The 26,253-nt window shown below is 53.9% G+C and overlaps 1 protein-coding gene across 1 annotated transcript; it reads left to right on the plus strand.

The window, feature by feature from the left end:
* Positions 1-16,619: 16,619 nt before the first annotated feature.
* Positions 16,620-25,040, plus strand: LOC148050961 (protein NDRG4-like). The gene is made up of 9 exons (XM_087739843.1): positions 16,620-16,679; positions 19,181-19,284; positions 19,830-19,886; positions 19,982-20,033; positions 20,709-20,756; positions 20,998-21,033; positions 21,225-21,276; positions 21,931-21,969; positions 22,627-25,040. Exons 1-9 carry the CDS (start codon positions 16,620-16,622, stop codon positions 22,779-22,781), a joined length of 603 nt encoding a protein of 200 aa, XP_087595969.1. The 3' UTR covers positions 22,782-25,040.
* Positions 25,041-26,253: the final 1,213 nt, after the last annotated feature.

Consider the following 26,253-nt stretch of genomic DNA (forward strand, 5'->3'; position numbering starts at 1 on the left):
AGGCAACCCCATTCACAGCCCCACACACGCTGACGCTCTCTCTTTCTGGGGCCTCCCAAACTCCAATGCTATCTCTCTCAGTGGCCCGCTCAGTACAGCCGCAGCCCAGCTCAGCCATTGCGAACATCCAGGGATTCCTCACACTCCAAAGGGGCCAGGACCAAAAGCTCTTGCTGCTCTTCAAGTAGCCAGGCAACCCCATTCACAGCCCCACACACGCTGACGCTCTCTCTTTCTGCGGCCTCCCAAACTCCAATGCTATCTCTCTCAGTGGCCCGCTCAGTACAGCCGCAGCCCAGCTCAGCCATTGTGAATGTCGAGGGATTCCTCCCAGACCAAACGGGCCAGGACCAAAAGTTCTTGCTGCTCTTCAAGTAGACAGGCAACCCCATTCACAGCCCCACACACGCTGACGCTCTCTCTTTCTGCGGCCTCCAGTCTTCAATGCTCTCTCTCTCAGTGGCCCGCTCAATACAGCCACAGCCTAGCTCAGCCTTTGCGAACGTCCAGGGCTTCCTCCCACACCAAAGGGGCCAGGACCAAAAGCTCTTGCTGCTCTTCAAGTAGCCAGGCAACCCCATTCACAGCCCCACAAACGCTGACACTCTCTCTTTCTGGGGCCTCCCAAACTCCAATGCTATCTCTCTCAGTGGCCCGCTCAGTACAGCCACAGCTCAGCTCAGCCATTGCGAACGGCCAGGGATTCCTCCCACACCAAAGGGGCCAGGACCAAAAGTTCTTGCTGCTCTTCAAGTAGCCAGGCAATCCCATTCACAGCCCCACAAACGCTGACACTCTCTCTTTCTGGGGCCTCCCAAACTCCAATGCTATCTCTCTCAGTGGCCCGCTCAGTACAGCCGCAGCCCAGCTCAGCCATTGCGAACGTCCAGAGATTCCTCCCACACCAAAGGGGCCAGGACCAAAAGCTCTTGCTGCTCTTCCAGTAGACAGGCAACCCCATTCACAGCCCCACAAACGCTGACACACTCTCTTTCTGCGGCCTCCCAAACTCCAATGCTATCTCTCTCAGTGGCCCGCTCAGTACAGCCACAGCTCAGCTCAGCCATTGCGAACGTCCAGGGATTCCTCCCACACCAAAGGGGCCAGGACTAAACGTTCTTCCTGCTCTTCAAGTAGACAGGCAACCCCATTCACAGCCCCACAAACGCTGACACTCACTTTCTGGGGCCTCCCAAACTCCAATGCTATCTCTCTCAGTGGCCCGCTCAGTACAGCCACAGCCCAGCTCAGCCATTGCGAACGTCCAGGGATTCCTCCCACACCAAAGGGGCCAGGACCAAAAGCTCTTGCTGCTCTTCAAGTAGCCAGGCAACCCCATTCTCAGCCCCACAAACGCTGACGCTCTCTCTTTCTGGGGCCTCCCAGACTTTAGTATGCTCTCTCTCAGTGGCCCGCTCAGTACAGCCGAAGCCCGGCTCAGCCATTGCGAACGTCCAGGGATTCCTCCCACACCAAAGGGGCCAGGACCAAAAGCTCTTGCTGCTCTTCAAGTAGCCAGGCAACCCCATTCACAGCCCCACAAACACTGACTCTCTCTCTTTCTGGGGCCTCCCAAACTCCAATGCTATCTCTCTCAGTGGCCCGGTCAGTACAGCCACAGCCCAGCTCAGCCATTGAGAACGTCCAGGGCTTCCTCCCACACCAAAGGGGCCAGGACCAAAAGCTCTTGCTGCTCTTCAAGTAGACAGGCAACCCCATTCACAGCCCCACAAATGCTGACGCTCTCTCATTCTGGGGCCTCCCAGACTCCAATGCTATCTCTCTCAGTGGCCCGCTCAGTACAGCCCCAGCCCAGCTCAGCCATTGCGAACGTCCAGGGATTCCTCCCACACCAAAGTGCCAGGGCCAAAACCTCTTGCTGCTCTTCAAGTAGCCAGGCAACCCCATTCACAGCCCCACAAACACTGACTCTCTCTCTTTCTGGGGCCTCCCAGACTCCAATGCTATCTCTCTCAGTGGCCCGCTCAGTACAGCCGCATCCCTGCTCAGCCATTGCGAACGTCGAGGGATTCCTCCCACACCATAGGAGCCAGGACCAAAAGTTCTTGCTGCTCTTCAAGTAGACAGGCAACCCCATTCACAGCCCCACAAATGCTGACGCTCTCTCTTTCTGCGGCCTCCAGTCTTCAATGCTCTCTCTCTCAGTGGCCCGCTCAATACAGCCACAGCCTAGCTCAGCCTTTGCGAACGTCCAGGGCTTCCTCCCACACCAAAGGGGCCAGGACCAAAAGCTCTTGCTGCTCTTCAAGTAGACAGGCAAACCCATTCACAGCCCCACAAATGCTGACGCTCTCTCATTCTGGGGCCTCCCAGACTCCAATGCTATCTCTCTCAGTGGCCCGCTCAGTACAGCCCCAGCCCAGCTCAGCCATTGCGAACGTCCAGGGATTCCTCCCACACCAAAGGGGCCAGGACCAAAAGTTCTTCCTGCTCTTCAAGTAGACAGGCAACCCCATTCACAGCCCCACAAACACTGACGCTCTCTCTTTCTGCGGCCTCCCAAACTCCAATGCTATCTCTCTCAGTGGCCCGCTCAGTACAGCCGCATCCCTGCTCAGCTATTGCCAACGTCGAGGGATTCCTCCCACACCATAGGAGCCAGGACCAAAAGCTCTTGCTGCTCTTCAAGTAGACAGGCAACCCCATTCACAGCCCCACAAATGCTGACGCTCTCTCTTTCTGCGGCCTCCAGTCTTCAATGCTCTCTCTCTCAGTGGCCCGCTCAATACAGCCACAGCCTAGCTCAGCCTTTGCGAACGTCCAGGGCTTCCTCCCACACCAAAGGGGCCAGGACCAAAAGCTCTTGCTGCTCTTCAAGTAGCCCAGCAAACCCATTCTCAGCCCCACAAAAGCTGACTCTCTTTCTGGGGCCTCCCAAACTCCAATGCTATCTCTCTCAGTGGCCCGCTCAGTACAGCCCCAGCCCAGCTCAGCCATTGCGAACGTCCAGGGATTCCTCCCACACCAAAGGAGCCAGGACCAAAAGCTCTTGCTGCTCTTCAAGTAGACAGGCAACCCCATTCACAGCCCCACAAACACTGACTCTCTCTCTTTCTGGGGCCTCCCAAACTCCAATGCTATCTCTCTCAGTGGCCCGCTCAGTACAGCCACAGCCCAGCTCAGCTATTGAGAACGTCCAGGGATTCCTCCCACACCAAAGGGGCCAGGACCAAAAGTTCTTGCTGCTCTTCAAGTAGACAGGCAACCCCATTCACAGCCCCACAAACACTGACGCTCTCTCTTTCTGGGGCCTCCCAAACTCCAATGCTATCTCTCTCAGTGGCCCGCTCAGTACAGCCGCAGCCCAGCTCAGCCATTGCGAACGTCCAGGGATTCCTCCCACTCCAAAGGGACCAGGATCAAAAGCTCTTGCTGCTCTTCAAGTAGCCAGGCAAACCCATTAACAGCCCCACAAATGTTAAGGCTCTCTCTTTCTGAGGCCTCCCAAATTCCAATGCTATCTCTCTCGGTGGCCCGCTCAGTACAGCCGCAGCCCAGCTCAGCCATTGCGAACGTCCAGGGCTTCCTCCCACACCAAAGGGGCCAGGACCAAAAGTTCTTCCTGCTCTTCAAGTAACCAGGCAACCACATTCACAGCCCCACAAATGCTGACGCTCTCTCTTTCTGGGGCCTCCCAAACTCCAATGCTATCTCTCTCAGTGGCCCGCTCAGTACAGCCGCAGCCCAGCTCAGCCATTGCGAACGTCCAGGGATTCCTCCCAGACCAAAGGGACCAGGATCAAAAGCTCTTGCTGCTCTTCAAGTAGCCAGGCAAACCCATTAACAGCCCCACAAATGTTAAGGCTCTCTCTTTCTGGGGCCTCCCAAATTCCAATGCTATCTCTCTCAGTGGCCCGCTCAGTACAGCCGCAGCCCAGCTCAGCCATTGCGAACGTCCAGGGATTCCTCCCAGACCAAAGGGACCAGGATCAAAAGCTCTTGCTGCTCTTCAAGTAGCCAGGCAAACCCATTCACAGCCCCACAAATGTTAAGGCTCTCTCTTTCTGGGGCCTCCCAAACTCCAATGCTATCTCTCTCAGTGGCCCGCTCAGTACAGCCGCAGCCCAGCTCAGCCATTGCGAACGTCCAGGGATTCCTCCCACACCAAAGGGGCCAGGACCAAAACTTCTTCCTGCTCTTCAAGTAACCAGGCAACCACATTCACAGCCCCACAAATGCTGACGCTCTCACTTTCTGGGGCCTCCCAAACTCCAATGCTATCTCTCTCACTGGCCCGCTCAGTACAGCCGCAGCCCAGCTCAGCCATTGCGAACGTCCAGGGATTCCTCCCAGACCAAAGGGACCAGGATCAAAAGCTCTTGCTGCTCTTCAAGTAGCCAGGCAAACCCATTCACAGCCCCACAAATGTTAAGGCTCTCTCTTTCTGGGGCCTCCCAAATTCCAATGCTATCTCTCTCAGTGGCCCGCTCAGTACAGCCGCATCCCAGCTCAGCCATTGCGAACGTCCAGGGATTCCTCCCACACCAAAGGGGCCAGGACCAAAACTTCTTCCTGCTCTTCAATTAACCAGGCAACCACATTCACAGCCCCACAAATGCTGACGCTCTCTCTTTCTGGGGCCTCCCAAACTCCAATGCTATCTCTCTCAGTGGCCCGCTCAGTACAGCCGCAGCCCAGCTCAGCTATTGAGAACGTCCACGGATTCCTCCCACACCAAAGGGGCCAGGACCAAAAGTTCTTGCTGCTCTTCAAGTAGACAGGCAACCCCATTCTCAGCCCCACAAACACTGACTCTCTCTCTTTCTGGGGCCTCCCAAACTCCAATGCTATCTCTCTCAGTGGCCCGCTCAGTACAGCCGCAGCCCAGCTCAGCTATTGAGAACGTCCACGGATTCCTCCCACACCAAAGGGGCCAGGACCAAAAGCTCTTGCTGCTCTTCAGGCAGCCAGGCAACCCCATTCTCAGCCCCACAAACACTGACTCTCTCTCTTTCTGGGGCCTCCCAAACTCCAATGCTATCTCTCTCAGTGGCCCGCTCAGTACAGCCACAGCCCAGCTCAGCTATTGAGAACGTCCACGGATTCCTCCCACACCAAAGGGGCCAGGACCAAAAGTTCTTGCTTCTCTTCAAGTAGCCAGGCAACCCCATTCACAGCCCCACACACGCTGACGCTCTCTCTTTCTGGGACCTCCCAAACTCCAATGCTATCTCTCTCACTGGCCCGCTCAGTACAGCCGCAGCCCGGCTTGCATTTGCGAACGTCCAGGGATTCCTCCCACACCAAAGGAGCCAGGACCAAAAGCTCTTGCTGCTCTTCAAGTAGCCAGGCAAACCCATTCACAGCCCCACAAATGTTAAGGCTCTCTCTTTCTGGGGCCTCGCAAACTCCAATGCTATCTCTCTCAGTGGCCCGCTCAGTACAGCCGAAGCCCGGCTCAGCTATTGCGAACGTCCTGGGCTTCCTCCCACGCCAAAGGGGCCAGGACCAAAAGCTCTTTCCGCTCTTCAAGTAGACAGGCAACCCCATTCACAGCCCCACAAATGCTGACGCTCTCTCTTTCTGGGGCCTCCCAGACTCCAATGCTATCTCTCTCAGTGGCCCGCTCAGTACAGCCCCAGCCCAGCTCAGCCATTGCGAACGTCCAGGGATTCCTCCCACTCCAAAGTGGCCAGGGCCAAAACCTCTTGCTGCTCTTCAAGTAGACAGGCAACCCCATTCACAGCCCCACAAACGCTGACTCTCTCTCTTTCTGGGGCCTCCCAAACTCCAATGCTATCTCTCTCAGTGGGCCGCTCAGTACAGCCGCATCCCTGCTCAGCCATTGCGAACGTCGAGGGATTCCTCCCACACCATAGGAGCCAGGACCAAAAGTTCTTGCTGCTCTTCAAGTAGCCAGGCAACCCCATTCACAGCCCCACAAATGCTGACGCTCTCTCTTTCTGCGGCCTCCAGTCTTCAATGCTCTCTCTCTCAGTGGCCTGCTCAATACAGCCACAGCCCAGCTCATCCATTGAGAACGTCCAGGGATTCTTCCCACACCAAACGGGCCAGGACCAAAAGTTCTTGCTGCTCTTCAACTAGCCAGGCAACCCCATTCACAGCCCCACAGACGCTGACGCTCTCTCTTTCTGGGGCCTCCCAAACTCCAATGCTATCTCTCTCAGTGGCCCGCTCAGTACAGCCACAGCCCGGCTTGCCATTGCGAAAGTCCAGGGCTTCCTCCCACACCAAAGGGGCCAGAACCTTAAGCTCTTGCTGCTCTTCAAGTAGCCAGGCATCTTCCGTAATATGGCTGAGCTGGGCTGCGGCTGTACTGAGTGGGCCACTGAGAGAGATAGCATTGGTGTTTGGGTGGCCCCACAAAGAGAGAGCGTCAGCATTTATGGGGCTGTGAATGGGGTCGCCTGGCTACTTGAAGAGCAGCAAGAGCTTTTGGTCGTGGCCCTTTTGGTGTGGGAGGAATCCCTGGACATTCGCAGTTGCTGAGCTGGGCTGTGGGTGTAATGAGCTGGGAGGTAGAGAGACTGTATTGAACTTTGGGAGCCTCCAGAACGGGAGAGCGACAGTGTTTGTGGGGCTGTGAATGGGGTGCCCAGGGCTTTCCCTCAGAGTAGGGTCCCTGCGCCCCATAGGACTGTGGGTCAGGTCAGGTACTGCCGCCTGCCAATGTCATCGCTCAGCCTTCCTGGGGATCTCCCCATGTCGTTCAGGGAGAAGCTGTGGGCGTCAGAGTGACCCCCGCAGAGGAGGGTCCTCCTGCTGTCAGGAGGGTGCTGTGTGGGTCAGGGCGGCTCCCAGCTCCTGATCACCTCTAGCACATTCCCAGGGGACTTTTGAAGAATGCCATCAAGGCAGCATTTAACTGAAAGTTAAAGAGTTTGTGCCTTGATTTTTCTCCTCTTGGTTGGCTGGGTGGGCAGTGGGAGATTTATTTCTCCATTCTGGAGATAGCACAGAGACCCCAGTTCTTGTTAGGATTTGTCTGAACTGCTACTGAGCCCCTGCAGACACAGAGATGCCCCTGGGCAGTGCCCAGCTGCCAGGAGGGGATCTGAGCACACAGAAGGTGGGATGGGGTCTGTGAGCACTGACAGGGAGGAGACAAAGGGGGACAGAGAAACAGCTCCCAGCAGTGGCAGGTCCAGGCAACAGAGACATGGGCAGGGAGGGAGAGGGAACTGCCCCCAGAAATGCCCTGGGAGGGAGGATTCAGGCACCTCCCTGCCATCCCCTGCAGTGGAGGTGCCTTCCCTGGAGAAACCCCCAGTCTCCTCTCCCACCCAGCAGAGCCTCTGCCCTTAAAGACATGGACGCTCAGTCACATTGTCAGTAGCCTCACCTCTGAACAGGAGAAATTACCAAGGATGCAGCAAGCCCCAACCTGTATGCGGGGGGGGCGTGGGGGGGTTGGGGAAGTGGGTGTCCATGGGCAGATGCCAGAACTGGGGGTCTGCAGAGAGAGCTGGCATTTCAGATGAACCGTTGCTTGGAGTCGTGTCTTGTCCCTGCCATCTGTCCCTGCCAGCCCCCAAGGCTAGGTAGTGCCCTCCCTTCCCTGCTGTTGCAGGGTGCTTTAGCTGCACTGTGGCTTTTTTACCTGCCTCACTGTAGGAGGCTGGGCAGATCCCCCACAAGCTGTACGGAAGCTGGATGCAGCAAAGGCTTCACTGCAGAACTGCTCTTGCACAGGTTCCCCGGGTGAGTAGGACTTTCCTGTTTTCATTGTTCAGGGTACTGAGCTCTTTTTTCCTTCCTTCCTGTGCATGTTGGGGGGGGGGGGGGTGTTGCCCCAGGTTTGTTACCAATAGATCCTGGCAGTGGCACCTTTCCCAGCTGTGTAGAGAGCCCCAGGAAAGCTGCCAGCATGTGGTGTTTGAGTAGTTATTGTTAATGTCTCTATCTGTAGTAATGGTTCTTATCTTATTCTTCACTGCATCCCTTGTGTTGTGCAGTGGAGTGTCCAGGGGTGGGCAGGCATGTCCTGAACCACAGCAAGTCAGCGAACCCAACTGTGGTAGGCTTCTCCAACAGTGAACTTCACAGAACCAACAAAACAAGGAAGCTGCAGGCTCAGAGATGGACCTGCATATCTTTCAGTATATGGTCTGCTCTCCAGCAGCTGCCCATTTGCAGGGCTCTAGGGAGAGTTGCGTAAGTGTGTTTTTCTTAAACCCTTTGCTTGTGATTGTGTGCGTGCCCTCACCTATGAACATAAGTCAGTGCGGTCTGCTCACTAGTCTGGGGTGTCAGCACACATCTGCACGAGGAGGCATCTAGGAGCAGTACAGCTGTGGGTCAGCTCCAAGGGAGAGACATTCGTCCTCCCCAGCCTTGCTACTGGGCATGGTGCTCCCTCGGGAACTGGTGAGCAGGGTCGGAGACAGTGCTGGGGGTGCTACAGGCTCCTGCTGCCCCCTTCCCTGAGGTTTGAAAGGGTGAGTGCCCTGCAGAGCTGGTCAGGGTTGGGTTTCCGTGCTGCTCCTCTCCAGGATTAGGGAACAGCAGGAAAGGGTGTCCTGGCTTGCATGGTCACACTGGGACACAGGCAGACCTGCCTGCTCATTTCAGCCCGTGGTGTCACTTGCAGCCAGTGAAGCAGTGAGTTTTTAGGCATCCAAGGAGCAGGATGCCTCAGTCATCCCTCTCGTGGTATGGAACTGGCAGAAGGTGTTGCAGTGGCAGGACAGGGTGCAAACCCTTTCTGTGTTCCTCAACATGCAAGTCACAGGAGGGCTCATTCAAGGAGTGTTGGTGAGACTGTTCGTGCTCCCAGAGAAGGGGATGTCTGTGACAGTCTGAGCCTGGTGCAGCATAGAGGAGAGGGTCATTAACAAGCTGCGAGAAGCTCCAGGGACTGTGATGATATTGGGCATCTTTCAGCCTTCTTTCAACACCAAGTCGGCACACATCTCCTGGAACACCATTTCACAAATCCTGTGTCATTCAGTGTCTCACACTGAGCTTTGATGTACAGGTGGATATTGTCACCTTGGTGTGAAGTCTCTGCTTTAATTTAAGGCAATGGATGTCTTTAGCAAGGTTGTTTTGTTCTTTGTGGGAGAGCCAAGACTGTGTCCATAGCTGTGGGAGCACTAAGGAAAGCAGAACTCTGACCTCTCCTTACCCCTTGGCGAAGACATTTGCTATGTGGAGCAGACAGAGCTTTGTTACTCATTAGTAGGGCAGTTCTGCTCAGCCATTGCATGGGGAAAAGCTGTGTTGTTATCCAAGGGATATACTCATTCAACAGCTCACAGCTTACCCAGGTTTCCTGTACTAACATCAGAGAAAGACCAGGAGGGTGGAGAGAAAGAACCTCCAAAGAAAAAACGCAAGGAACTGCCCATGCTGAATTTTACGTTTGGGCAGATCCTATGTGAGTATGACAAGTCAGAAACTGCTTTCCTTTGGCACTGTTGTGGCTTAACCCCAGCCGGCAACTAAGCCCCACATAGCCACTCGCTCACTCCACCCAGTGGGATGAGGCAGAGAATCGGAAGAGTAAAAGTGAGAAACTCGTGGGTTGAGATAAAGACAGTTTGATAGGTAAAGCAAAAGCCATGCATGCAAGCAAAGCTAAACAAGGAATTCATTCACTACTTCCCATTGGCAGGCAGGTGTTCAGCCATCTCCAGGAAAGCAGGGCTCCATCACACATAATGGTTACTTGGGAAGACAAAATGCCGTAACTCTGAACATCCTCCCCTTCCTTCTTCTTCCCCCAGCTTTATATGCTGAGCATGACCTCATATGGTATGGAATATCCCTTTGGTCAGTTGGGGTCAGCTGTCCCAGCTGTGTCCCCTCCCAGCTTCTTGTGCACCCCCAGCCTACTTGCTGGTGAGGTGGGGTTAGAAGCAGAAAAGGCCTTGACGCTGTGTAAGCATTGCTCAGCAATAACTAAAACATCCCTGTTATCAACACTGTTTTCAGCACAAATCCAAAACATAGCCCCATACTATCTACTATAAGAAAATTAACTCTATCCCAGCCAAAACCAGCACAGGCACTCGGCAAGGGGTTGTTCCTAAAGACTGACCTGTGCTCCTCTCTGGGTCCTGGCAGCTGTTGTCCTGGGTACTCTCTGCATGCCTTGCGAACAGATCAAGACTGCAATAGTGGAACTGGATGACACTGTGCTGAGTGATAGCGTCATGCAGATGAGTGTGTGCACTGCACAGGAGAAAGACTCTTGCAGGCAGTTGTTTCCTGACTTTGCTGCATTGCAGTTTGGGACTGTGTGTAACCTCATGTACTGTAGAGCTCTATTAAGTAAGTTTCTGTGCCCTTCCTTTCTTGTATGGGAGAGGCCTGTAGTCAGGGAGCTATTTGTACTCTGTGTCACTTGGACTTCTCCCTGGGTTGTGTGTGCTGGGTGCTGGTCCAGGCAGCTCTGTTCCGCTGATATGTGCAATTCTCTTGTAGAACTTCATCAAGCTGCTGCCACAGCTACACGTGAAGCTCGCAGAAATGCAGGCTATGTACAATGATCTGGCAGCATGTGAGCAGTTTGGTGTTATGGTAAGTGACTTCTCCTTTAGTCAAAGAGAGATCACATCAGCAGCTACCCCTAACTCAAAAATTTCATTTTTCACTGGTTTGTTCCTTGTCTGATGTCCCACTCCACCTCCTGCTTCATGCTCCTTGCAGTGTCTCTGCATTTGCTTTGCCTAGTGTTGCACAAAAGGTGATAAGACAGGCTAACATGCACACAGATTTATTCTCAGGATCTGTTGCTAATGGCAGGCATCAACTATAGCAGTAGAAGTTCTTTTGGCAGTCTAGGGAGGGGGAATAAAAGGATGAAGAGAGAAAAGGGAAGATTATCCCCAGTGAGGAAGATTTTCTTCCCATTCTCTTCTGAGACCATGGGCTGTCTGAGGCTTTGAGTTTGAAAGGAGTACCAGTCTGCTCTGGGTTTCTCCTGGGTGTTGTTTGGCTTCTTTCCCGGACATATACTCCTGCAGGACTTGCCAGAAAAACCCATGTGGTCATGGCTTCTGCCTTGAAGAGCACTTGAGGAGAAGAGGGAGCAGTGCGTTCTCAGTTAGTGGTCCTCTCGACTCCTGCCTGCTGCTCTGGGGGAGGTCCAGGTGCTGCAGCATTGGGGTGCTTGAAATCTTAAGAAGTCAGAGCTCCTTTAAGAGTTGGGGGCAGAGGGAAACAGTTAAAACACACAAACCCTCCCATTCCTCCATGGAGTTATGTGACAGAGGGGATGAAGAAATCACTGTTCACTCCCTGATTTCTTCCTTCCCCAAGCAGAGGAGAGGCTTCTTCCTAGAATCCGAGTGACTCAACAGCATTTGCAAATGGAACAAAAAGCTGCAGCTTCTGCACCTCTGAATCCAAAAGCACACGGGAGCGATTACAGTACAGCTCAGGGTTTCATGTGAGGAAGATTCAACAAATATCTCTGGCTGAGCAGTCCTGCAGTCAGCTTCAGATGCAGAAGCCCATGTGTTTATTGTGTGCCCAGGTTCTCACACCTAAGGATGTTAAGCTAAGGTGTGTGGGAATGGGTTATTTTTGTGGCTGTTGTTAGAGCTTCCCCTCGAAGGATGGTGCCTGTTCTCTTCCAGACTACTTCCCATATGATCAGTAGTGTTGTAGAAGTCACTTCTTAGCTCAAATAAGAATCCAAAGACCTGTTGAAGCCTTAGACTGCAAGCTGTGAACTTTCACCTAGATATGCTGACCGTATGCTGAACTCTTACTTAGCTACATGAAAGAAGGCCCTGAAACCGGTGCAAACCAGGAAGATAAGGTAGCCGAAATCATTGGCAGAAGTGGCAACTATTCAAGATAAGAAAAGGAATGTCCTGCCTGGAGACAGAGAAAGGATCCAATAAGGAACAAGAAGACCCCAGACCCAAATATTACTATTGGACCGAACCATCGCATGAGGGGAGGGGAACTTAGACCATAAGGGTATAATTGCCCAGGGATTTCTTTGTTTGGGGTCCCTCCCTGGAGGCACCCAGCTCGAGCTGCTCTTCACCACTGTACCACTCAATAAATTCTCCTGGTGTACATCATGTCAGAGACTCTGCTTCAGGGAAACCTAGGGTCAAGCCTAACGGGAGAGAAAATGCCCAAGGGTGGGTGTGTGTGTGTAAGCAAGGAGCACTCGTCAGCTCAGTGGAGCTGCCTGCTCCGAAGGGACTCCGGTCCTAGCAGTTAAAGTCTTGGGTGGTGTGTGTGCAACTCCTTGAATGGTGTGTGAATGCTCGGGCGGTTGCTGCTCCCTTAACAAGTAGTAACTCTTTAATATCCTCTGATTGCCCGCTACCCAGACACCCCTTTGTGTGACATCAGATTAATCTCAGCACTGCTGAGTAGCCATACCAGGAACACATCTGTTGAGCTCTGCCATCAGGAATGTCACCTTAAATTGTATGCATAGCACCTCCCTAACTTCCTACTAACCTTTTCCTGATGCCTCTTCCTATTGTAGGCAGTGATGGATGCACAAAGGAGAAAACATCTAACTTCTCAAATCAGCTAAAGTATAAAGGATGTTTAGAAGTTCTTGAGTACTCTAAAGCTGGAGAGAAAGAAATGAAGCACAGAGGTGAGGAAGGCACCTCAAATTACCAGTGTCCCAGCATCCTTCTGCCTTCCAGTCCCGTTGTCTGGCTTGGGCTGAGTTCAGACTGAAGTCCCCAATGGGTCCCTGCCCTGCCTCATCCTCAGAAACCCTTCACAGCTGCCTAGACCCTCTACTTGGGCTTGGTAGAAGCAGGTGGATAAGTATATAAGAAAACAGAAAGCATGGGCTGTAATCAATGCCAATGGGCTGCTGCTGTTGCTCAGCCTTCCTCCAAAACTTTACGAGAGCCCCACAGGTGACTTTGGACTGGTTTGGCCCAAGAGGAGTGTCTCTGCCAGCCTTAGGTGGCAAAGTCATCTGTCCTGGGTGCCACCAGCCTTGGCTCGAGCTTGGGAATGTAGGTCAGCAGGGTGGTGGGTGGATTTGCCAGCAGGTGGCACCCAGCGCAGACAGTGCAGGCAGGCACTCTCAGATGTTTAACCGGATTGTATAGCTCTGACTTTCATCAAGAGCTGGTGTTGTGGAAACTGAGATTTGCAGTGTGCTCATGCATTTGGTGTTACTTCAGCGCCTTGCTGATGGCCAGTGCTGGTGGAGGCAGGATGCATGGGAACCTTTCCTCTCTTGCTGCTCCCCACACTGGTGCAGGGTAGTGAGGAGACCCAAGAGGCTCCTCTTAAAGGCATGCCATGAGTTAATTTGTGCCCAGAGCCAGCAGTGTTAAAGAGCTCACAACCTCAGCCTCCCTTTCTAGAGAGGCAGTGGGAATGTGCTGCTTTGTTTAGGATTGGATTTTTAACAGCCTCTAAAAATCTGCTCCTATGCTGTTGGGGCATAAGGCTGTGCCTTAGAGAGATCATGGGGGGCCTCCATCCTCTGCCCAGGAGTCTTGGTTCTCACATTTTCAAGGTGTGGAAACTCCCACACAGACAAGAAGGGATAGAAGGTTAGGACTGGTACAGGCCTGCAAGGTTCCCAGCTGGGGTGAAGATGCTGTACCAGTGCTGCCTTCCCAGCACATCTCATCCTACCTGATGGCTGAAAGTCTGTGGCTCAGACATCTACTCCGAGTCTGCCTGGCTAGGCACCATCAAGAGAGTGGAAGAGAGGCTAGATGGCAGTGGATGGCATTAATGTCACAGATTAAACCATATCTCAGACCCAAAGCTGATCATAACACCTAATGCATTAGAAACATCTTTTTTTTTATATTGTTACAGGATCATATCCACTCAATATGTTTGTTTAAACAGATCTGCTTATTTAGTCTTCTCTGTAAGGCCATCCTAACTGCTGTACCGCCAATGCCAGGATCAGTATCATGGACTTACAAGGGATTATTTAAGAACAGCCCCAGTGAAGTGAAGGCATTGACCATATCAGCAATTGTAAGCATTGAAAAAGTAAAGACATAGATTATTTGGAAAAGTAAATACATCTCTTGGTGGCAAGGGAGGACATGTGGTCTAAATAGTCACAGGAGGGTCTATGGAATTTTCCTTTGAGATTGTGTGTGGGAGAAGTTGGACCCTACTGTGTACCATTACCTCTGGTCCTGGAAACTACCCCACACTCTACCCTAAACCCTACCACTATGACTACCCAAAACTCCTGTAACACAAAAAAAACACCTCCATCAAAGGAACCTTATCTACCCATACTTGCTGTGGGTGGGGACTTGCAGGACTGGTGCAAAGAAACTTTATATAAGGGAAAAAACTGATTATTCAATTAGGGGTTGAAAGGGCAAACACATAATTTTATATAATTGGGAAAGAATGATAACTCAGCCCATAAATGGGAGTTTCCAGTCCCACTGATTCCAAGGTAACCTTCATTCTGGAGTAGGCATTAATAACACTTGTGAGATATTGAAATCGGCTGAGCATTTACATGCAAGATACCCAGCCGTCACTGTCCCAGGATGGTGTTACCTCCTAGATGATTTAACTATGGGGCACTTACAAGAGTTCTTGGCTAGAACTCAAGAAAAAAAGGAGAGCTTACCGCCTTTGGAAGAAGGGGCAGGCGACTCAGGAGGATTACAAGGATGTTGTGAGGTTATGCAGGGAAAAGATTAGAAAGGCGAAGGCCCAGCTGGAGCTTAAACTGGCCACTGCTCTTAAAGATAATAAAAAATGTTTTTATAAATATGTCAGTGACAAAAGGAGGGCCAGGGAGAATCTCCCTCCTTTGTTGGGTGCGGAAGGTAACTTTGCCACGAAAGATGAGGAGAAGGCTGAGGTACTTAATGCTTTCTTTGCCTCAGTCTTTAATAGTCAGACTGGTCATCCTCGGTGTTTTCAGGCCCCTGAGCCGGGAGATGGAGATAGGATGCAGAATGAAGTCCCAGTTGTTGAAGAGATGGCAGTCACCAACCTGCTCCTCCACCTGGATGTTCACAAGTCCATGGGGCCAGACAGGATCCACCCGAGGATACTGAGGGAGCTGGTGGAGGAGCTTGCCAAGCCACTCTCCATCATTTATCAGCAGTCCTGGTCAACCAGGGAGGTCCCAGATGACTGGAAGCTAGCAAATGTGATGTCCCTCTACAAGAAGGGTTGGAAGGAGGATCCGGGCAACTACAGGCCTGTCAGACTGACCTCGGTGCCAGGGAAGGTCATGGAACAGATCATCTTGAGCGCCACTACACGGTATGTGCGGGACAACAGGGGGATCGGGCTCAGCCAGCATGGGTTTATGAAAGGGAGGTCCTGCTTCACTAACCTGGTGTCCTTCTATGACAAGGTGACCCGCTTAGTGGACGAGGGGAAGGCTGTGGATGTTGTCTACTTGGACTTTAGTAAGGCCTTCGACACTGTCTCCCACAGCATTCTCCTGGAGAAGCTGGCTGCTCACGACTTGGATAAGTGCACTCTGCGCTGGGTTAAAAACTGGCTGGACGGCCAAACCCAGAGAGTGGTGGTGAATGGAGTCCAATCCAGTTGGCAGCCAATCACTAGTGGTGTTCCCCAGGGCTCAGTGTTGGGGCCCGTCCTGTTTAATATCTTCATTGATGATCTGGATGAGGGGGTTGAGTGCACCCTCATAAGTTTGCAGATGACACCAAGTTGGGTGGAAGTGTCGATCTGCTGGAGGGCAGGAACGCCCTACAGAGGGACCTAGACAGCCTGGATAATTGGGACGGGGCCAACTGTATGAGACTCAACAAGGCTAAGTGCTGGGTCCTGCACTTGGGTCACAACAACCCCATGCAACACTATAGAGGCTTGGGGAGGAGTGGCTGGAGAGCTGCCTGGCGGAAAAGGACCTGGGGGTGTTGGCTGACAGCCGCCTGAACATGAGCCAGCAGTGTGCTCAGGTGGCCAAGAGGGCCAATGGCATCCTGGCTTGTATCAGGAATAGTGTGGCCAGCAGGACCAGGGAGGTGATAGTGCCCCTGTACTCGGCACTGCTGAGGCTGTACCTCAAGTACTGTGTTCAGTTTTGGGTTCCTCACTACAATAAGGACGTTGAGATGCTGGAGTGCGTCCAAAGAAGGGCAATGAAGCTGGTGAAGGGTCTAGAGAACAAGTGTTATGAAGAGCGGCTGAGGGAGCTGGGGTTGTTTAGTCTGGAGAAGAGGAGGCTGAGGGGAGACTTTCTCACTCTCTACAACTACCTGAAAGGAGGTTGTAGCGAGGGGGGGGGTCGGTCTCTTCTCCCTAGTAACAAGTGATAGGATGAGAGAAAACGGCCTCAAGCTGCGCCAGGGAAAGTTTAGGTTAGATATTAGGAAAAACTTCTTCACCGAAAGGGTAGTCAGGCCTTGGAACAGGCTGCCCAGGGAAGTGGTTGAGTCTCCATCCCTGGAGGTATTTGAAAGAGGGGTAGATGTGGTGCTCGAGGACATGGTTTAGTGGTGGACTTGGTGGTGATAGGTTGACAGTTGGACTCGATGATCTTAAGGGTCTTTTCCAACCTTAACGATTCTATGATTCTATAAGAGTGGGATGTATACTATGCAAATGAGACTGACCACAGTTATACCTGGGGTACAAAGAGATTTGTTATTTGGAAATGTTGGGATGATAACTTGCTCAAAGCAGAACATCACTGTTCCTTGTGGCTACTAGTTGAGATGAACAGTGATCAAGGGAGACCTATATTCAGACGTGCCCTGCCCTGGTGGAAAACTGAGGTAAAGGCCCCCGTGGCCCTTTCAGCTAATATGATTGACTTTTGTGTCCAATTTAGACCAGAATTTTGGTTTATTTGGTAAACTTAACATAATTGTACCAGGGCTACTAGAGTAGCTGAGAGCACTCTACGGTGAACACGGCCAGAATTATTTACTGCAAAGGGAATGAATTATGCCAAAGAGGTTAAATGGACAAAACAGGATTTTTTTTGGCTCTTTATGGGATGCTGGGAATACAGCTTTTGGGGTGTGGAATGCGGAAAAATATAGCAGATGCATCTGCACATGCAAATTGCCTCCAAGTGGCAGTGGGTCTCTCAACAAAAGGAGGATTATCCTCTGGACAAGTATTGGAATCTACTAACAAGTTGGTGACAACTCTGGGAACTGAATCAATTAAAGTAGAAAAGACTTCATGCAGTGTATCCATAGGACCCTGGATAATATAATATGGGATGCTGCATGTATGCAAGTACAATTAGCCCTTAACAAACATCTTTCACATATTATACAAGACATCACTCAACATCTGTGGACACTAGGAGGACAGGGCCACAACTTGCCATATGACATAAAATCCCGATGACGTTTTAGGGATACTTGGACTACTTTCTAGGAAGGCTGTACAAAGTGGATTTGCCAATTTTGAGTAAAGGGGTGGGAAATGGGACATGGACCAATGTGCAACTTCTACAACTGGGACTGGGGGGGGGATGCATATGGGATTGGGTAATACACTGAGAGGTATGGGAAATCTATATGCCAAACAGATCATGATTCATAATAAAAAAATCCTCAGAATCAGGATCGAGGAATCTGGATAAAAACGGGAAATTTGTGGGAGGGGTGGTCCTTACAACCACCAAAACTCTCCTGTACCAAAACAATACATGCTAGAGAATGGTTTGCTTTTGGGCAATGGATTTGTTGGGAGGGGAATGCTACCCTCCATTGGGAAAAGGGGACTATTATGCAAATACAAGTGATAAATGTGTGTTACCTATCAGACACAGAAGCAGGAAGCTTATTTACAGCTTATACTGGAAGGACAATTTTTCCATTTGTGCTGGCCCCTGAATATCAAAAAGAACTTATACAATGAGAATTGAGCTACCCACAAATGGGAGCAATGAAGTACCTTACCCTACTTTGGGAGACTGGGAAAAAATACAACTACAAAGCCTTGATAGCACTTGCCCTTGTTAAACTTCATATGGTTGGTGATTGTCCAGCTCTCTAATTTGTCTAGATCTCTCTGCAGGGCCTCTCTGCCCTCGAGAGTGTCAACAGCTCCTCCCAGTTTTGTGTCATCGGCAAACAGTAATCCTTCAAGTCCTTCATCTAAGTAATTTATGAAGACATTAAAGAGCACTGGCCCTAAGATGGATCCCTGCACAACCCCACTAGTGACTGGTCTCCAGCCTAATGTAATCCCATTTACAACCCCCCTTTGAGCACGACCCGTGACCCAATTGCTCACCCATTGCATTATGTGTTTATCCAGCTGTATGCTGGACATTTTGTCCAGGAGGATACTGTGAGACAGTATTGAAAGCTTTACTGAAATCCAAAAAGACTACATCGATTGGCTTCCCTTGGTCAACTAGGTGGGTAACCTTGTCATAGAAAGAAATTAAGTTTGTTAAGCAGGACTTTCCCCTTGTGAACCCCTGCTGCCTGGGACCAATGACTGAGTGTTTTTCAATAACTCCCAGAATAATCTTCTCCATAATTCTGCCAGGCACAGGCCTGTAGTTACCAAGGTCATCCCTGTTGCCCTTCTTGAAGACTGGGACAACGTTTGCCAGCTTCCAGTCAACTGGGACCTCTCCAGATTCCCAAGAGCATTGAAAAATCATTGCGAGAGGTCTTGCTATGACATCAGCCAGCTCTTTAAGTACCCTTGGCTGAATCCCATCGGGCCCCCTTGACTTATAGGGATCCAGCTGGAGCAGCAAATCCCACACAAGTTCAGGGTTGGTTGGGAGTTTATCATTCTCACAGTCATGGTTCTCTAGCCCAGGGCTCTGGGGGTCCCAGAGGCCATCATCAGTGTTGAAGACCGAGGCAAAGAAAGCATTAAACATCTCTGCTTTGTCTGTGTCCCTGTTTGTGAGATGACCATGCTCATCAGGTAATGGGCCAATGTTATTTCTGGCCTGCCTTTTGTTATTAACATATTTTAAAAAGCCCTTTTTATTGTCCCTCACAGTACTGGCCAGCTTCAGCTCTAATTGAGCTTTGGCCACGTGAATTTCCTCCCTGCAGTGGCGAACAGCATCTCTGTAGTCCTCCCATGTCACCTGACCTTGCTTCCACTGGCCATACATTCTCTTTTTTCGCCTTAGTTCTATTTCCAAGGGCTTCACAAAACTGGGATGATAAAAAAGGAAAAGAACAAGCACATAGACAGAAATCCTGATCAATCAGTGTTAATAAAGACAATGACCAGAAATAAAGTTGGTCAGTTACACTAACTGATAAAGAAACTGCTGGCACAGGAAGAGCTGGTGAACAACACGGAGCTGGTGCAGAGTTACCGGCAGCAGATCGGCAGTGTGGTGAACCAGTTCAACCTCCAGCTCTTCCTCAACATGTACAACAGGTGAGCACTTCCGGTGGCCCTGCCAGCGGGCTGCCCCCCTGTCTGCGCCAGGGTGAGGGCCTGCAGTGCTGGTGGGTGGCCCTGAGGGCCCCATGGGAACCTTGACTCCTGTTGGGTGCTGCCATCACCCTCTGGCACAGGCAGGCAGTGGTGTGAAGCTGGCCGCTGGTGCTGGCTGGGGATGTGGCAGTGGTGGCACCTGTGCCAGAGCCTTGCCATGTCCCACAGCCCATGGCCATGGGTGGGCATCCTCTGGTCTCCTCCTGCTCTGGGTGCTGGCCCAGGCCTGGGGAAGGGGGCAGAGATGCTGTCCCATGCGTGCAAGGGGTTGGGAGCTTTGCTACTCCGCTGGGTGCTGCATCCCATGGTGCGGGCTCCACTTGGGTCATGGCAGAGATGGCCGTGGGGTCCTCCATCCACAGGGTGCAGGGACAGCAGGGCTGGGTGCCGCTTCCCAGAGCTGGTGGTGCCCCAGCTCTTGCGCTATGGCACTGGTGGCAGCACCTGCCCATGGGCTCACATTGGCCCTCTTTCTCCTCCATCAGCCGCCGAGACCTGGACATCAGCCGGCCTGGGACTGTGCCCAACGCCAAGACACTGCGGTAAGAGTCACACCAGCATGGCACAGGGTGTCCCAGGGTGGTGGAGTCCACCCAGGCCAAGCCCTGACTGTGCCCCTTCCTCCTCTCACTTCCAGCTGCCCCGTGATGCTGGTGGTTGGAGACAACGCGCCTGCTGAAGAAGGGGTGGTGAGTGATGGGATAATGCCTGCGGGGTGACATGCAGATGGTGCTCACTCGTGGGCATGCTCATGTTTGCTGCCTGTGTACAGGAGTGTGCTCATGTGCAAACCTACCTGCTAGTATGGGCATGTGTGCACGTGCATCCGTGCCTGGTTGCCACACCTGGAAAACCTCCCCTTCCTCATATGCCCAGACATGCTTACAACATGCACACTCGGCACACTCCCTGCTTGACGACATGCACCCCAACAGCTGCTAGCACATACGTGGCATCAGCCATACATCAGCCGCAGGAACTGTGCAGGTGGCCACATTTGTACATAATGTGTAATTGCATGCACACACACCCTCCTCCGGCACGCGTATATCTGTGCATATGCACATGAGCACACTTGTGTGCTTGTACACATGTGTGACACACAGGATGCCTCATGAGCCCCCCTCCCCTCCCTTTCCAGCCCCCACCCTTGCCCAGACACTGCCTGGCTGGAGGCAGGTCCCCCCTGTCCCATGGCAAGGGATGGTGGTTCTGCGGGCTCAGGGCTTGCCTAGCACTCTGTCTCCACCTGGCTGGGGGGGGTGTGCCAGCTGGCGTGCCATGGGCCAGTGGTGGTACCTGTGGGCAACTTCGGGCAGGCTCACGGCACCCCAGGGTGCTAATATCATCCCTCTTGCCTGCAGGTGGAGTGTAACTCGAAGCTGGATCCCACAAACACCACCTTCCTGAAGGTAGGTGGGTGGCAGGGGGCAACCGGGCGATCCCTGCTGCCCATGAAGTGTTCCATTGCCCTCTGCTCCAGTGTTGCAGGCTGTCCCCATCTCCCCATTCCAGGTCCCTCCTGGGCATGGGGCTGGGGGTGGGTGGGGAGAGCAGGGTGGCCCCAGCAGTGGCATCCTGCCAGTGGGTACCAGGGGACAGGGTGGGTGGCAAAGGCACCCTCCCAAACTAAGCAGGACCTTCTCTCTGCAGATGGCTGACTCCGGTGGGCTGCCCCAGGTCACACAGGTGAGCCCTCACAATTTCCCCAGTTAACTGGGTATACTGGGCCCTGAGACATGCACTGGTGCTGTCCCTGGCTAGCAGGGGATATGAGGTGGGCATACGGGTCTTGTGTAGAGGCTGCCAGAGGTAGCTCAGGGCTGAGCAGGGATTTCGGCCCTGGTGCTGCCTCAACTCAGCCTGCTCTTTCCCCACAGCCTGGCAAGCTGACTGAAGCCTTCAAGTACTTCCTGCAAGGCATGGGCTACAGTGAGTGCCAGGGCTGGGCATGGGGCTGGTGTGTGCCTGCGTGTATGCCTGCGTGCGTGCGTGCTGACCTTGACGCAGGAGAGGAGCCTGGCACGCCCACGTGCCCATCCTGATGGAGAGCTGCACATGCATCTGTGGCGTTGTATGTGCAGTGTACAAGATGTCTATCCGTGCGTTTGTAGGGGCGTGGGGTGTACAGGCTCTGTGTGCACACGGATGTGTGTACAAGGGCTCTGTGCGTACACACGTGTGTGGACAGGGTCTTTGTGCATGCATGCACACTTATGTGTGTGTGGGCATGCACAAGCAGGCGCTGTGTGTGTGCACACAGATGTGCAGAGTCCATGTGCACAAGTCTGTGTGCGTATGTGTGTGTATGGGTCTATGAGCACATGTGTGTATGTGTGCGTGTGCAGGTCTGTGTGCATACCTGTGTGTGCACACATGCGAAGGTCCATATACACGTGTGTGTGTTTTCAGGTTCATGTGCACATGCACATGTGTTTGTGTGTGCGCAGGTCTGTGTCCACACGCGCAAGTCTGTGCGCATGCACACATGGGGCTGGGCGGGGGCTCCTGGCCCTGTAGAGCAGCCAGCATGGCTGATACTCTTTCTCTGCTGTCCCTGCCCTTCTCCCGCTCCACCCCTGCCAGTCGCCCACCTGAAGGATCGGAGGCTGAGTGGAAGCACAGGTATTGCTCAGTGCTGCTCGGCCTGTGCCCACTGCTGCATGGTGCCTGCCTGGCCTGTGCGCCCGAGCTGCCTGGGCACCTTTGGAAACAGCGTGGGTGCAGGACTGGCCCTTCCCAGCCAGGTGCCTTCTGCCTCGCTCTGCTTTGCCTGAGATGGCACCCTGAGCCTGGGCTGGGGTCTGAAAAATGGCATTCGGAGAAGTGCCCCCCACCCATGCAGGCACAGTCTTGGCAGTGTGCCCACTGTGCCCTCTTCCAGCCGGCCAAGAGCTGTGCCCGCTGGGCATCATGGCTGGAGGAGGGTGTCACCTTCCCTGCACACCCTGGGGAGCCAGGAGAGCTCCCATCCCTGCTTACCCCTTCCCCAGAGCGTGGCGGCCAGGGGTCCCCACTGCCTCATGCTCAGTGGTCACATGTCTGGGAGATGTGCCTGGTGTACAGCCTGCCCCAGGGGTGCCCTGTCCCTGCCCCGCTTTCCCTTGCCAGCCTGGAGCTGCTCATGTTGTCACAGCACTGCATGCTGCAAGCTTGTGCCCAGGGTCATTCACACCAGGGAGTGGGACCAGTGGCTTTGCTTGTGTGAGGCAATGTCGGCTCAGGTCCTGCTGGCTTTTGGAGGGAGCTGAGCACCCTGGCCGTTTCTCTGTGCCCGTGCAGTGCCATCTGCCAGTATGACCCGCCTGGCACGGTCCCGCACAGCCTCCCTCACCAGCGCCAGCTCAGTGGATGGCACCCGCCCACGTGCCTGCACCCACTCGGAGAGCACTGAGGCCATGGGGCAGATCAACCACACCATGGAGGTATCATGCTGAGGTCCACGTCTGCCGCCGACGTCTCCTCCAGAGCCATCTCCCATCCGTCAGCATCCTGCCAGCACCCACCCGCCCCATGGACATCCTTCACCAGGGCCCTTGCTCCTTCGGGGTCCATTTGTCTTCTTTGCCGTTGGCCTCATCCCCTTGTCTGGTACCGGAGAAGGAGAGGGGCTTCACTTCACTGCCTCCCAGCTCCGGCTCCTGGCTTTGCCCAGCAGGCACACATGGTTCTGCATTGGTCCTCACCCTCCCTAGCATCAGCTTGGCCCTGGCTTGGGAGGGTGGGTGGCAGGGGGATGGGGCCAGGATGGGGGAGCAGGGGCAGGGTGGTGAGATGGGGACAGGATGGTGGGATGGGGCAGGACAGCAGGACGAGGTAGGACAGCAGGACGTGGAGAGGACACAGGAGGTAGGTTGGTCCCCCAAGGTCAACGAACGGCTCGCCAAGCCAGAAGGAAGACAGGGACGGGGAGCAGTGCTCACTGGGAGGTTGCTGGGCCCCTCCTGGGGATGCAGCTCCCATGTCTCCTCGCTGGCCCTCTCTGGGGAGAGCTAGCACACCCAGGACCTGCTGCCCCGGAGCTGGCTGAGCATTGTGAGAAATCGCACTCCAAGCTGTCCCCTTGCCCTGGTCATGTACCCTGAGGGCTGCCCCGGGGCAGGGGAAGAGGGCTCAGCCCTGCTCCAGAAGCCATTGGGGCAGGAGGATGGCATGGGGGTCCCCCTGTCTCTTCCCACACCCTCACCTATGGTGGCACTTTCTTGGTCCCTTGTTGCAAGAAGGACAATCACCACTTGGTGCCAAAAACACACCAGGGCTGAAGGAGGGGCAGTGTGTCCTGGCTTGCTCAGTCCCTGCCACACTGGCAGTTCCACTCCCAGCTCTTGGGCTGAGGCCGCCAGGGCTCAGAGGCCACCGGGTTTGGGGATGTCGCATGACAAATCCCCCCTCCAGTTTCACCACAGCCTGTGGGTGTCACCGCAGTGGAGCCATTAGCAATAAGATGAGACACTCCCCCCGCAATGCTCGGGAGCCCTCAGCACCCTCTGCCCTGCAGGGTGCATCACTGCAAGGTGCTGGCAATGTGGAGTGACCCATGGGACATGGGGAGCACCCCAGCATCTGGCTTTGCCCACAGGCTGGCTTTGCCCACAGAGCTGGCCAGACCCACCATGGCCCCCCAAATCCACACCCCCCAGCATCACGCCTGCGCACTGAGCAGGGCGTCTCTCAAGGGCTTGGCTCCCCCTGAGCCGCGGGGCCCCATCCGGCCACTGGCTCCGGGTGGATCCATCCAGCCTCTCGTGCTCGGCATGGAGAGCCGTGTCATTGCGTAAGCCCACTGTTGGCCACCCGGCCTCTGCTGCCATCCCTGGCCCAACCCACAGGCAGCAGAGCCCAGCTCCTCCTGTACCTGGGGTGAGGGAGCCCCTGGCTCTGGCAACGGGTGCTCAGCTCTTTGTGGGTGGTCCATGGCAGACCCAAGCAGGGACGTGGAGGGGACCCACCGGGTGCCACCATCTGGGCGAGCAGAACCAGCCTGCTGGGAGCAGGTCCCACCCAGCCCCCCAAAAGCACTTGCCCCCCAGACCCTGTCCCCGCTCCCCAGCAAGGGGCACAGGGGTCCTGGGGCTCCCAGCAGCTGTACGAGGGCTTTTGGCCCTGAGACCCATGCCCTGCTGAGCCCCTCCTATATAGAATGGCCACCCCGAAACACCAGTGTCCCCATTTGTCCCCCACTTTGTTCTGCCTTGTGCTTCCTTCTCAGTGTGACTCTGAAAGCTACGTAGCCCCTTTTTACTGTAGATACCGCTGTGATTTCTCGTTTTCTCAGCGTGTCCTTCCAGGTGATATATATAAATACCTATACATAATATATGTAAGGGTTTGTCTGGTCCCTGACCTTTTTGGGTTTATTCCCCCTCGCATTCTTGTCCAAACAGTGCCGCGTGGTTCCCCTGGAGGTGGTCTGGCCGTGCTCGCCTTTGGTTCCTCACCTTGGTTTTGTTGGTCAGTTTGGTCTTCCCTGGTGGTTTGTTCTTTTGATTTTTGTTGGTTTTCCTTTTTTCCCAGTCACAGTGGAATTTAACGCATTTTCCTGTCTGAGCGCAACCTGGTTTTGTCACGGCGGCATCAATGCCGCAGCACTCATGAGACGGCAATATGTAAACCGGATTTAACTAACCTGTTGCTGTAGAGAGGATTTACTGTGTTGGAAAAAACCCAACAAACTAATAAAGACCTTAAGAACCTGCTGTGCTCTTTTCAACATGCTGCAGGAAAATGGGTCTGAGCCCATCCTGGGCCGGCCTGCAGAGATCTGGCAGGCAGGGAGGACAAGGGCGACACCTTGGCTACCCACCCCACCAGGCTGCACTGCTGGGAGAGGGGGACCAGGGTCCCTATGGAGGAGAGCCCAGGACCCCAGGATGCACATGGAGGGGAGCCCTTGGGTGCTTTGGCTTCGGGGCAGCCATAGGTAGAGTGCCCCATATGTTAGGCGTGGATGGAGACTGGAAAGCTGCCAGTTGTGGCCCAACAAGGTTGGATCCAAGGGGTGCCCACTGGGGAAGGAAAGGCCCATGGCTGCACAACTCTCGGGATGAGCAGGCTCCTCAGGAGATCCAGCTTCCCTGTCCTCTTCCAGGCCTGCAGGCTCCCTGTTTGTCTCCCCATCAAGGTTTGAATGTCCCAGGCCACAGCCCTCTCCAAGTGCATGAAGCCCTCCCTGGGAAAGATCCCCTCCCTGCATTCTAGCCCTTGTCCCTGCTCCAGTGTGTCAGTGTCTGCCTTGTACTGGGGCACTCCAGACTGGTCCCAGTCCCTGAAGAGGGTCCCAGAGCCAGGGCATGGAGGGCGAGTGACTGTGTAGTCCACATGCATGGTTGCCTGGGGTGGGTGGAGAAGAGCCTGGACAAGTGGGGAGGGAATGCAAACCGCCAAGACTGACCTGAGATGTGGGCAGGCAGCCTGGGAGCCTTTCTTGGCTGGTTTGGCTGGAGAGGTCTGCTGGTCTCCCTGCCTTCAGCTCTTCCTCTGTCCTGCTCCAGCCTTGAGGCTTCTCTCTCACTGTCCCCTCTCTCCTTCTGCTTTGGTTTTGGGGACCTGCCTCCTGCTCCCTCTCTCTCTTTCCCTCTTTCAAGTGTTAGGCTCTCCATCCTCTGGTCTTGGGATCTTCTCTGGTAAGGACATCTGTTCGGGCCCCTTGTCTCTGCTGCCCCCTGCCGCCCCCTCCCCCCCACCCCCCCAGGCCTGGGTGAGCCTCATCTGGGTCGGGGGTGGGACGGGAATAGTTCTGGTGGGGCTGGGATGGGGTGTCTCCTGCTTGGCTCTAGGACTGGAGACCATCGTTGTGGTGTCAGGGCAGCTGCAGCTGGGATAGCTGAGCTGCTGGGAGCAGAGTGGCCACGTGAGGACCCAAAGACCATAGAGGAGCAAGGACTTGCTGCTGCAGGATATAGGGAGGCC

Source organism: Nipponia nippon, unplaced genomic scaffold (genome assembly GCF_047370975.1).
Source record: "Nipponia nippon isolate SJK-2023a ecotype South Korea unplaced genomic scaffold, ASM4737097v1 scaffold_7, whole genome shotgun sequence".
Lineage (NCBI taxonomy): Eukaryota > Metazoa > Chordata > Aves > Pelecaniformes > Threskiornithidae > Nipponia > Nipponia nippon.

Coding starts and splice junctions, on each gene's coding strand:
- LOC148050961 (XM_087739843.1), top strand. CDS start 16,620: ATGAACAGTGATCAAGGGAGACCTATATTCAGACGTGCCCTGCCCTGG. Junction 19,887..19,981: donor CCCAACGCCAAGACACTGCG/GTAAGAGTCACA, acceptor TCTCACTTCCAG/CTGCCCCGTGATGCTGGTGG. Junction 21,034..21,224: donor GGCTGCCCCAGGTCACACAG/GTGAGCCCTCAC, acceptor CTTTCCCCACAG/CCTGGCAAGCTGACTGAAGC.